General features: G+C 53.2%; 1 protein-coding gene across 2 annotated transcripts in view; it reads right to left on the bottom strand.

Annotated features, from left to right (window-relative positions):
* Positions 1-1885: 1885 nt before the first annotated feature.
* The window catches only part of HPS4 (HPS4 biogenesis of lysosomal organelles complex 3 subunit 2), a 22121-nt gene continuing 10964 nt past the window's right edge, over positions 1886-13042 (bottom strand). For both annotated transcript variants that reach the window (XM_044990312.1, XM_044990313.1), the window contains exons 10-14: positions 12733-12829; positions 10537-11467; positions 6978-7110; positions 5662-5770; positions 1886-3457 (exon numbers count right to left, since the gene is read on the bottom strand). In XM_044990312.1, the coding sequence (XP_044846247.1) occupies positions 3286-3457; positions 5662-5770; positions 6978-7110; positions 10537-11467; positions 12733-12829 (1442 nt within the window). In that variant the 3' untranslated portion in view covers positions 1886-3285. The remainder of the gene's footprint in view (positions 3458-5661; positions 5771-6977; positions 7111-10536; positions 11468-12732; positions 12830-13042) is intronic.

The following is a 13042-nucleotide window of genomic DNA, read 5'->3' as shown; positions in this document are numbered from 1 at the left end:
CAGAGCATCTCAGTGATAGCCACACAGAACGCAGTCAGCAGCAGATGCAGAGCTAGAGGGCAGGGGAACTTGCCAGCTACCCCAATTTGTGTTCTCCATGCTTAGAGGAAGAGCCACCAGCTTGCAGGGAAGGGGTTCCCAAAGCCATTTGGGGAGGCATGTCCAGCCCCCTGCTCCACTGCTTAAAGTCCATCAGTGGCTTTGGGTAGGGGAAGCCTTAGGAAGCAGCTCGCTACATTGCTGGCCAAGCGTCTGCTACCGAACAGTGAATGATCCAAAGTACATGGGCAACGAGGTGAAGGGTCCCACACATCACTCAGCTCCAGAGGCACCTGGCCCGTTAGCACTGCTCCCCAGGCCGGGAGGCACTCGGACCACACTCTGCCCTCGCAGCAGCCACTTTTTAGTGGGTTTTTTACCACCACTATTTTTTCATTTTCTCGAAGCACAGCAAACTCCGACTCGACAACCCAGCATTGTGCTGCTGCTGAGACAAGTGTCCTCTCCATAATCACATGCCTGGGATGGGCCTCACTGTCCAGACGCAAGGACTAACGGAAAACAAGGGCATCGCCGCTCTGAGCGTGGCTGACAGATGGCACAGCAGCTTGCAGCAGACGATTGCTGAAGACAGCAAATTCATGTATTTACTTTCTGCTTCGTTACTGTGCAAGAGCTCCCGTCTGTCTCTAGTCAGGCCTTTTACACAGCCCCTCACCGGGGCGTCGTTCCCTGGCGTTTCACAGATCTCAGTCACCCACTTACCAAAACTCCCAGGGTGGGAGGCTGCATAATCTCCCTCTAACATGTTGGGGGCACGAGGGAGTATTCTGACAATCCCTAGCAGCTCAGCTTGCTGTCACACAGCTGCTTAGGTCAGACTCAGAGACTTCCCTGCCTCATGCCTCAGAGAAAATCTGGCTAATTTGCTGGGGAGCAGCAAGGCTGTGGAAAGACACCAAGTGACCAATGTCTGTGCGGCGTCAAGACACCATCTGGCTGAGTACAGGCAGCAGCCCCTCAGCCCAGAATGTCAGAGGAATGCTGCTCATTGCGCTAGGGCTGAGACAGGGACAGGATTCTTTGCTCACCTGCAGGGTGGTCTGTGCTCTTTCTGGCTCCAGGACACAAACAACTTGCAGGCTGGTTGCAGTGCAGGGAGCAGTGCCTTGGCACTGTGCTGACCTCACATCAGTCATCACTGCACGCGGAAGATCAGCTTTTCAGCCCACGCCAGGAACCACAGCAGATGAGCTGCTGCTAACATTTCTACACAGGGCACTTTCCACTCCAACTCTCTCAGCTACTGGACCAGCATTAGTGGGGAGCAGAGAAGCCTGGCCATGGTTACCTGGCTGCCCTCCTGTCTGCTGACACAGTGGGAGCCAGACTCCACCACACCCAGCAAGCCAGGAGCTGACTCTTCCCAGAGCTCACTGAGCCACCCAGCTAAGGGCTGCACAAAGATGCCCTGTAAACAGGCAACAATGAAAATGGGGTGGGGACCCCACTGGAAACCATGATTGTTCTAGCAGAGCCCGAGCCTGGGCTGAGATTCACTAGGGCAGCATTTACCTACCTAGCTCAGAGGGGAAGACAGCAACCAGGACTGGCCAGAGCAAGGTTCCCAGCACAGCTCTGGTCCGGCACCTCAGTCCTGGCCTGCAGCCCACACCAGCAGGCCAGTAACACCTCACCCACTGCCACACAGTGCTGGGCTCCCACACTCTGCCACGCCTTCAAGAGGAAAGGCCACCAAAGGGTGATTTTGGGTGGTGTCTAAGCAGCAGAGACACCCCACTGAACTGCACCAAAGTAATTTGCACAGAATTTGCACAGAACGAGAGTGCAGCGCTGGAGACACGTGGTACTGTGGGAGCCCACTGGTCAGCCAGCCCCCAGTGTTAGAAGTCACAGGTGAGAGGATCGTGCAATAAATAGGAGTCTACCATTTCTGACTAGTAGTGAATGGATGAGTCCTGGGGGTCTCCTCTTTATTTTACTTTTTTATTTCAACTGCCACACAGATGTTCATGCACAGAGCAGCTGCAATCTTTGAAATACACAAAATGGTCTCAGAGAAATGACAGGTGTCAGTCACGTAGCTCAGGTCTACGCTGCCATAACTGCTAATCTGATGCAATCCAAAAAGTTGCCAAAAATGGAGTTCAGTTTGTTTCAGGAAAGATGGCAGCTGCAGAGGAGCTGTAAAGCTTTTTGGTGTGACCAGCTAATGGGCTCTCGCCTTTTCTGCAAATACAGTAGGGCTGAATTCAGGGAGGTAGCAAGAAAGCAAGGAGGTACGGTCAGCTTTGGCAGGAAAAGCGTCTCCATAGGAGGAGCGGCAGACAGACAGAAGTCCTGGGTGCAGGTACAGCGCAGGCCTGGGCTCTGCACCACAGGCGGTGAGTGCAGTGTGTTCAGGCCTGTGAACTGATATCGTAATAACACTCATGGAAGGCAGGGATGCTGCAGGGAGACTGCAGGTTACAGTGGTTTTCTGCTCTTGGTGGGCAGTCTGGAGGGACAGCGTTAAGCAGCTCACCAGAGGAAGGAATGCTGAAGACAGATGGAGGGACTAGGAGCCCTCCCAGACATTGCTGTTATAAAACCCTAAGTGCTTCGTGTTACTGCGAGAGAGCTGTTTGCTCTCCTTCTATTCCTGTTAGTCTGACAATATGCAGAGCACTGTTAATTCAAGGTGAGGCACTGCCTGGTGACAGGATCATTTCCGTAGCTCCAGAGGTGTAAATAATTCCAAGTCTGACTGACTAGGAGCTTAGGCACAGGAATCCCACAGCGAGAATCAGTCCCCGACAGACATCTCACAAAGCAGGTATTGCACAGCAACCCGTCACCACGTGCAGCTGAGAGCAAGCAAATCGTTGGCTTTCAGTCAAGGCACTCCAGGTGCATCACGCGAAAGGAGGCAGCGGTGAGTCATGAGCAGCACTGTGCCACTGCAATAATCTGCCTCCTTAATTCTTTGGTAACAGTCAACATTTCCCACCATCCCTCGACAATACGAAGTGGCCCCATAACAAGCGCACAGCATGCTGGGTTACCCTGGGAATACAGACCATCACCCAAGGGCTGAGCACTCAGCGGCTCCGGGTTACTCACTGTTTAACCAACCAAGGATATGACACGCAAATAACGCTTTGTACCCCAGGTTCTTTGAAGAGCAGCTGGCATGGAATAAAAGTCCTGGCGTTTTAGCTTATTAGAGACAGAGCATCTTCTGGCTTGGATTTGGGCAGGCCATTCCAGGGGGTCAAACCACGCTCACAGTAGATTCACCCCGTGCTTCAGCAGCTTTTGTTTGGCCTTGCCTGGTAAGCTGAACGCACTGTCATGAGGGTTGGGAACCCCTGAGTTGCGCAGTGGGGTGGCCAGCTGCTGGAAGTACGTTTCCTGGACCGGGTTCTGGCAGGCATAGACGGCAGTGGAGGCGTTCCTATCGGGGCAGGAAGGAGAGCAAAGGTCAAGGCTCTGGGAGGCAGAAGCAAGCACCCTGATGTTCTTTGCAAGTTCCATTAGAACACACGGGAGCATGACGCTAAACAGCCAGCTCCAAGGACTAGAACAAAGGGTGCGCTCAGAGGCATGGGCAGCCCTGACTGGCTCTCCTCCTGCTGGCCCACTTCATCAGAGCAGGGTGCACCCATGTCTGACAGCGTGAGCAACAAATGTCGGGTACTAAACCCTGGGAAAACAAAACAAAAGGCTGACAAGGTGCCCCACCATCAGACAGGTCCTGATCTCCTCCCAGAAAAAACCCACCTCCCCTCCCCACCCTGGCAGCTGGGATTAACCCTTCCAATGCCACAGCTACACCAGATATTCACCCCTCCGAAGCATTCGTTTGGCTAGCTGGCAGGCAAACCTAGCACACCAAGGGCTGATGGATAAACACTGCCCACATGTCTCAGCCTCCTACTCTGCAGAAGGCAGACTCCCTATTGCTGGCTGGGAGCAGCTGCCCCGCATAATACCCCTGAAGCAGGGAAGTGCCAGCATGAATATGTCAGCCAGTTGTTCCAGGGGACACTGTGCCCCAAGGCTGGTCTGACTCAGCCAGCCAGTTCGAGGTGGCAGCCCCTCTCCCCATGGGGTCTGTAGCCAGCTAATGATGTGGTCTCTCTACGCATGCTGTCCCCATAGTAACAGAGTCCTGGATTCCAAGGCCAGAAGGGAGCATTGGATCATCTAGTCTGACCTCCTGTATAGCACAGGCCAGAGACCTGCCCCAAAGTCATTCCTAGAGCAGAGGGTTTAGAAAGACACCCAGCCATGATTTAAACATGGCCAGTGATGGAGACTCCACTCTCACTTGGAGAATTGTTCAGGGGGTAACTACTCTCACTGCTAAACATTTACACCCTGTTTCCAGTCTGATTTTGTCTAGCTTCAGCTTCCAGCCACTGGGTCGCGTTACCTTTCCCTGCTAGACTGAAGAGCCCATTAGTAAATATCTGTTCCCCAGGTAGGTACTTACAGACTGATCAAGTCACCCCTTCGCCTTCCCTTTGTTAAGCTAAACAGACCGAGCCCCTTGAGTCTATCACTAGAAGGCAGGTTTTCTAACCCTTCCATCATTCCCGTGGCTCTTCTCTGACCCCTCGCCCGTTTATCAACTGAACGCGCTGACCACACTGGTGGCAGCCATGGCAGCTCAGCATGTCCCCGGCAGAGGCCTGGGCTGGCTCACAGTTTGCTGCCTGAAACCATCTAATACACAGGGGTTGGTTTGTTGCAGTGGGGACAGGCCACCCACCCATAGCTGTGTAACCCGACTGCCTGGGTCCTCCTCCTTCCCACAGTGCACTGCCGCTCTCACTGTGTGCATCCCCTCTGGGCACGGGCAGCCGGGGAGAGCTGCTTGGAGTCTCCCAGGGTGCCTGAGGCAGCAGAGTAGCCCTGGGAGTGCAGGCATGGCTGTGAAGGCCAAGCAGTTGGTGTGGATGCAAACGGAACCAGCTCCTTGGGATCAGTTAAAGGACAGGCTGGAGGCAGTGACCGTGACACTGTGAAAGGCTCTGACGGCGATAAGACCATCCTGCTTGCAGCATCAGAATTTAGTTTGCCACACACATTACAGCTTGTTTCCAACCCAACAAGCCGTGCACGAAAACAAATCTAGACTGCCAATTTCAGGCGCCTCTGGCTCTAAGCCAGGACCCACGTTTCCTAGGAACAGCTATATTTAAAGCTGTAGCTTAGAACCTTATGGTGCCAGGAGATGGCAACATTCTATCACTACGTCTTCATCCAAACCTTTGGCACTACTCACTCTGCTGGGAAGATCAGGCCTAGATACACAGCACCTGGCCCAACTTGTGGGCGGCAAATCAAACGGCCTGTGTTTAATTACTGAGCATCAGGAAATGGTCTTTGGTGGGAGGCAGCTCTAGGATTACGGAGCATGCAGAAGAACACAGCGAGCCTCAGAACAGAGTTTGTAAGGTCGCCTTGCCTGGCTCTCTTGGGACCTACAAGGAGCTCATGGGCCGGGATTTCCAACCAGCACTACTGTGCCTCTTGCAGACAAGTAGCTTCAAGCCCCTCATCTAAAATGCAGGTGTGTTCTGAAGTGCTCCCCGCTCTCCTCCGAGCGGCTCCCATGGCTGAGGAGAGGAGGGGGCGCCAGGCAGCCCTTACCTGATTATCATCTCAGAAGCAGTCGGGAGCTGGTTGAAGTCAGCGTGGATCAGACTAGCAGCTCTCAGGAAGTGCTGATCCTGAGCGCCCAGTACCTGGGGCAGGTTTGCTGCAGAGAAGGAGGAGGGATAGGTTAGGAAGCTGCCTGGGCAGGGTAATTTGCCCCAGCTGGGTCCGCAGGAGAGGACGCTGGATTTCTGCACCCTGCTGGGGCGGTCGGAGAACAGAGCCAAAGGGACACCCCATGTGACTCAACACTGGCATGACGGTGATGAAGGTATGTTACTGGCTCAGTGTGCTCAAGCACTGCACAAATATAAAGCCAAAGTAATTCCCCAAAGAGACTGTGATCCAAGAGGCATGGACAGAGCGGAGAGGTGACCAGGAAATCCTCAGGCAGAGATTGCCTAGAATCTCTCTCTTTCCTAGTCCCTCTCTTCTGGGCTGGAGAAGGCGTGTGGCGTCTGTGGGGCTGGCAGGAGAAGGGAGACACAAGGATGGACTGGAACGAGGATCTATACATTGGCCTAAGGGGACATCTACACAGCCCAAGGCTACAGTCTCTGAGCCTGGCTTGACAACTAACACTGTGTAGACAGTGCAGCTCGGGCTCTGAAGCCTAGAGAGTGGGGCCATATGCCTGTCTGAGCTGTGACATCTACACAGCTGTTTATAGGACGGTAGCCGAAGCCCTGCAAGCCAGAGTCTGTCAGCCCAGGCTCTGAGCCTTGCTGTCATGGGCTGCTGCTCGCTATGTAAGATGTCAGTCCCATATCACTGTTCCATCACCTGCTTCCTCTGTCCAGCATCGTCCCTTCTCACAGCCAGAGACTTGCTGACAAGTGCCCTGTGCTGCTATACTCAGGAGCTGGGAGGGAAGTTACACCACTGGGGGAAGAGATGCTTTCGAGATGTATTGGTGATCGAGGCCTCAGGAGACGGTCAGGCAGAATCTTTTCTGCCCTGGAAAGGACACTGCCCAGAAGCAGATCCCTGCCCACTCTCCCATTGGCACTTAGCTTGAGCCTGACGATCAGAACTTCTGACTGTGATCACGGTGTACAAGGCACAGGAAGAACACACTCCACACAAGCAGGACAGAGCCCTGTGCCAGCGGGATCTTAAACCTAGCAGGAGCCCAGGCTGTTTTTGAAGGAAGCATGAGCATGGCTGTGCTAACTGCAAACAGTGTTTCAGGCAAATGTCTGGAGATGTGAACACATGAAAGTTAAAGCACAGCCTGCTCTCACATCTAACTCCTCTTCTGGGTGTGCTGCAAACCCGCAAGCCCTCAAACCACGAAGACCAGCCCTCACCTGTGAGTACGTTCTGAATGCAGTCGTAGTGAGTAAAGCTGTAGGTGGCTTTGGCTGTAGAGGAATGGTCTTTCGGCAAAGTCTCCTTCAGGTGAACCTCCAGGCCATTGAGAGAAGCCAGACTGCTGTGATACTGCAAATAGTGCAACACACACGTGCATCAGCGCAGATTTCCCTGTTTCAGAAGAGCTGTAACCCGCCTGGACAACAAACATGGATGACATGCAAACAACCCCAGGGACTGCGAGAAGGACTAAATGCTGGGTCTGATCCAGCCCAGGTTGCCAACACCTGGAAGCATTATCACCTCAAGCCTGCGTGGTATTAACTGGTGGATCTCCGTCCATTCATTGGCCCACAACGCAGTGATGTGAGGGTTTGGCAAAGGACACGACAGCACCGATTGCAATTCACCAATGGGAGGGTGCAAGACTCCGTGAATTTACTACCTTCCCGTGCTGCTCTATGGGGCTCCCATTTTCACTGTCAATTACTTTCTGTAGCCGTAACCGAATAGCCTGTTGATTACTGGGCTGGCAGAAGCCACTTGCTACTGGAACTGAAAATTAGCATTAGGTGGGTTACAATGCAATACAGTTGAACTGTGTTTCATTGCAGAAGCCGGGTGGTAGATGTGCCCTGTCCCTGGGTGTCCCACTGCCCCCACTCTCCCTCCAGACAACGGAGCTTTTCACAGCTTCAAAGGGGGTTTCAACCCTCCCCCCACTGAGCTGGATGGGCTTCTGGAAACAGCCCTTCTGCCCCCGACTCCATTCAAACCACAGCACCCCAGACTGAGATCCCCTACAAATAACTCACGGGCTACCACTGATCCCAAGAACACGCTGCCTCAGACTGGCCATTAGCCGATGGGACTGCTGCCCAACAAGGCCCTGGGGGACCCCGCTGTCTCTTAGTGCAGTGGAGTGCACAGACAGGCTGAACTGCCTGGATGAGATCTCCCACTGCAGTCTGCTGGCTGTCAAGTGCTGGGAAGATTAGTCTTCTGATCCCCAAGGCTGTCCCTGTTCTTTCCTCAGCCGAGGGGAGGATTAAGCCTCCATTCAACATGCTGGGGATACCAACCCTACTCCTGATCCTGCTGGTCTCAGAACAGGTTCTCTTTTCTGTACAACAGAATGAAGGGATGCTTCCAAAGTTGCTTCCAATTGTCTGCACAGAGACAGACCTTGCATGACACTTTCTGCTCTGCCCCGAGGGTCTGTGTTGCAGAAACACCCTCCCACCTGCAATGGAATGGTCCCCACTTCCTGTGCCTATCACGCTACGTGATTAGAATGCTCTGGCCTTCTCTGGCGTCTGCATTCAGAGGCCTCACAGAGCGATCCACGCCTTCATTCATTCAGGCTCCATGCCCCTGGGAGCTGGGTGTTAGTCTATTTTACAGATGGAGAAACGGTACAGAAAGACTGAGTGGTTTGCCAACAGTCAGAGAGGGTGATGGAGCCAACACTAGGACCCAGGAGTGCTGACAGTCCCCCAATCCCACCTAAAACAGCAGCTGGGAGGGTGCATTTCTGCCAGCAGGGATCAACAAGTATCCTGCACCTAGAGGAAGGCTCCAGCCAAAGGGACCCCATCACGTCAGATCTGGCCCAAAATTTAGGCTGTGTAAAAACAAGCTCTTGCAGCTGCAAAAGCATAAGATCAAACCCAACGTTTAAATGATTCAACTCCAACAGGAAGAGCTTTGTTAAACAGCTCTCTACAACATCCACCACCCATCCAAAATAGCAGTGCAGTACTGCAGGAGAGCCAGAAAGGGAAACGGACTCGTCCGTAGTCACTGCCCCACAGAAATGCAACCCACCCAGCTTAAATAGCGCATAGGGGGATACTGATTGTTTGATGCCTCCCACTCAACCACAGGCTTTAATGCCATGGGTAAGGCACTTCGGAGCCCACATGGGCTCCATCTCTTGCCTTAGGAAGTTTTGCACAGACTCCAAGGGGAGAAGTGGGCCAGGTGTCTCTTCAGCTAGCAAGTGGCAATTTAAAAGCAAAGGCACAAAGGGGCAGGGTTAGCTGGGCCTGATTTCCCTTTCAGCTGCTCTCTCTCTCACTGAAGAGTGAGACAAACAGAGCAGGAGGCGGGGGAGCAGACAGAGGTCTCCAGCCAGCCGGGTTGTGGCCAAGCAGGAGAGGATCGGAATTGCAGAGCTGTGGAGCTGGTGAACACGCACTCCCCTCAGAGCCATCTGCAGAACTGCAGTACCAGCTTGCAGAGCCACAGCACCCCCAGCAAATGGGAATCAGAAGCGAGGCCCAGATGCCATGGGTGGGCTGGCATCGGCCTGAAAGCTAGCACTGCCCTTGCCAACCACTTGGCTGGTTTTGCAGCATGTCCCTTTCTTGGCGAGTCACTCCTCATTCACTGCACTGAGTGGTGCCCCTGTTTACAAGGTGACAGCCAGAAGGTCACAAGTCCTGCATCTTACTGAGCACAGCTCAGTGTCCTGCCCAGTTCAGAATGAAAACAGCAACTGGCAGTGGGAGCTGGCTTAACAGTCTGGGCTGGAGTCTGACCGCTAAAGAAATGAGCTTGTTACTAGTGGACAAGGTCTCTGTGGAAGGGAGCGGCACAGAGTCTGCAGAGCTAACACCCAGGCTAGTGCCTTAGGGAGATGGCATCAGCTGGTGTCCCCTTCCCCAGCAGCCCAGAGCATTTCACTGGATCACACCTGCACACTAACCAAAGCCAGCAGAGGGAGCAAGAGAGGTATATGGCTTTGGCACTGGGTCCTGGTACCCCACCTTCCCGACACTGAGTGCCCTCATGATGCCCTCTGTTCATGTGTCACAGCTCCCCTGTAGAATGACACCAACCTGCCAGCTCCCGTGGGTAAGGAAGCCAGCTGCATGGGGCTTTGAGCTGCCACCATTTCAAACACTGTTTCTTTTTAGATGGACTCACCGCCAGACACACAACTCACCGGTATCTCAGAGAATCTCAGGGTTGGAAGAGACCTCAGGAGGCATCTAGTCCAACCCCCTACTCAAAGCGGGACAAACCCCAACTAAATCATCCCAGCCAGGGCTTTGTCAAGCCGGGCCTGATCTCTAGAGTCACAAGCTGTAACGCGGAAGGTGGGAATTAAACTTCAGAAGCAGGGCTAGCTCTCTGCTGCTGCTCTACCTGCATGAACTCCGGGCATGTGGTTAAACCCTTCCAGCGGAACACAGACCAGGAATCCGGCACAAGCCATCTTGTGATCTCTGCTTGGGAACACTGGAGCAGGGCTGGCTATTTAGTCAGCGGCTACAATTACTCAGTCACAGCAACATTCATACTTTGCTCACCTATCAGCACTAATTAGGGAAGGTCTGGACCCTTGTGAGGTAAGCTAGAGGAAGCTGAAGCACATGGAGGTAAAGGAACTTGTCTCCAAGGTCACAGAGTAACCAATGGGAGAGCCGGGAACAGGATTAAGGAGTCCAATTCTCATTCTTCAGCTCTGGCCACCATCCCACACTGCCACAAGACAGGAAGTATATGAAACATTTTCTAATGTAAAAAGGCAACCTTTTTCTTACTTACCACATCTTCAATGGACCCCTGGTCATCCTTAAACTGCTCCTCCGCCAGCAGCAAGAGCACTAACCCTTTAATTCTGTGAACATACAAGATCATCTTAACCAGCTTGGCCTGCTTGCCTGACACTGTGCAATCTACTGCTGCTAGACAGTCCATCCTGGTAGTTACTTGTGTAGGCAAAACGTTCTCTCTGCCTTTGGGAGAGCCTGGGCCTTCTGCAGTGCCACTGGGTAGGCTCCCCTGGACTTCAGCAACAGGAAACTGGTCCCTACCACAATCTTCAGCAGGGAACTTCTGCCCCACCCATACAGCACTGGGCAGAGGCTCCTGCTCGGAAGCGTCATCCCTGGCTTCTCCATCTCCTCTTTTGAAGGTTCTCTTTTGGCTGCTGGTGTCTTGACTGTCTACACTTGACAGATTGTCACATTCGCTTGAGCTGCTTCTCCTCCTCGTCTCTTTGGATGGACAGCAGGTGGGGAGGCTGCCACTGGCTGTGTGACGCCTCTGAGGGCTGCGGCATTCGGACTTCATCCGTTCACTGCTTACAGGTTCTGTAGTGCTTCGACCCTCCTGCCCCAGGGCACAAGGCTTTGGAAAGTCAGAGGACCCCGAGGCCGCGCCTGTGTCTCGAGTGCACTCTGCAGCAGGCAGGCTGGAATTGCTGGGCAGGGCTCCCAGCTCTCTCTGCGACGGAGGGGATGGTTTCAGGGGGGTACAACTCAACACCGGGCTTTTGCTGCCTGGGCTGCTCAGTGCTCCAGCTGGGGGATTCAGAGCATCCTTTGCTCCGGCAGCGCCCGAGGCCTGTGGGGGGGGCTCTCTCACCACCAGGGCATGCTGGCCTCGGACTTCATCAACCCGGGCAGAATCCGAGAATGCCCGGGAGCGGAGGGTGTTCTTAGATCCTTTAGGGTTTGCTGGAGATGTGGGCAACCTAATAGGAGACAAGAGTAGACGCTCGGTTAACCAGTGAGTAGCAGTCACTTGGGGAATCGGGCCAGGAATGATCAGAAAAATCATAGAATCATAGAATTCAAGATCAGAAGGGACCATTATGATCATCTAGTCTGACCTCCTGCAAGATGCAGGCCACATAAGCCGATCTACCCATTCCTTTAGCAAGCGACCCCTGCCCCATGCTTCGGAGGAAGGCAAAAAACCTCCAGGGCCACTGCCAATCTGCCCTGGAGGAAAATTCCTTCCCGACCCCAAATATGGCGGTCAGCTGAACCCCGAGCATGCGGGCAAGACTCTCCAGCCATACCCTCTGGAAAAAGGTTAAGAATATCATATCATTGACCTATTGTACTATTTACCAGTGTGGCACTTAATTGACCTATTGACTAAGCCCGTTATCCTATTATACCATCTCCTCCATAAACTTATCTAGCTTAATCTTAAAGTCATGGAGGTCCTTCGCCCCTACTGTTTCCCTTGGTAGGCTGTTCCAGTATTGCACTCCCCTGATGGTTAGAAACCTTCGTCTAATTTCAAGCCTAAATTTCCTGACTGACAATTTATATCCGTTTGTCCTCGTGTCTACATTAGCACTGAGCTGAAATAATTCCTCTCCTTCCCTGGTATTTATCCCTCTGATATATTTAAAGAGTGCAATCATATCTCCCCTTATCCTTCTTTTGGTTAAGGAAAACAAACCGAGCTCCTCAAGTCTCCTTTCATACGACAGGGATAAACAACCATCTCCTGTTCAAAACCAGATCCACCCTCCATCAGAGACTAAATCCTGCCCCAGCAACAGAGGAGCTGGCTGATCTCATAGGCTGTGCCCACCTCCAACCTCTAGCATCCTCACTGTAAGGTTAGGTGCAGAGTAGCACAGTGCCATCACCTGCCCTGGGAATGCGGCTCCCTTACACTCAAGCACAAAGCACAGAGGCTTTACTCAGAGCACAGTGGGCTGAGCGATGATAGCACAGTCAGTCAGTCAGTCTGAGGCAGGGAGGTGGTTTTGCTTCACACAGAGCACAGCAGCAGAGAGCAGCGCAAGCCCCTTCCTCAGAGGGTGGAATATGGACAGTTAGAGCTATCCAGACGACGGTAGTTTTAACAACTTGACAGTACCCCCTCATCTGGGGCTCACGTTATTCTTCGGCGAAATGGCAGCAGAAGCTGGTGAGCCCTGGCTCTGCAGCGGGACGAGCTCAGCTGCTGAAAAGACATCAGAAACGCACGTCCTACCTAGTCATCCACTCTACTGGAAAGTCCCGGAGTGCGGTGGCTTCGCCTTCCGATAGGAAAACTGGAATGATGCAGACATCCTGAGGCAGTGGGGGATCTGCAAGAGCAAAACCGCACGCAGACCCAGCGAGATGAAATTAAAATGTTTGTACAGACACCAAAGACGCCCTGTGGGAGGAGAGGAAGGAGGCCTCTGGCCAAGGCCTGCAGCCTGGGTGCGCAGGCTCTGGCACAGGACTAAGCAGGCAGCCTTTTCCTGATCACCTTAGCAAACAGTGCCAGGCACAGTCGAATACCCCGTCACTTTTCT

This window comes from Mauremys mutica, chromosome 16 (assembly GCF_020497125.1).
Source record: "Mauremys mutica isolate MM-2020 ecotype Southern chromosome 16, ASM2049712v1, whole genome shotgun sequence".
NCBI classification, from domain to species: domain Eukaryota; kingdom Metazoa; phylum Chordata; order Testudines; family Geoemydidae; genus Mauremys; species Mauremys mutica.
Note: the sequence above shows the minus strand (reverse complement) of the source record. Positions and strands in the feature narration are given on the sequence as shown.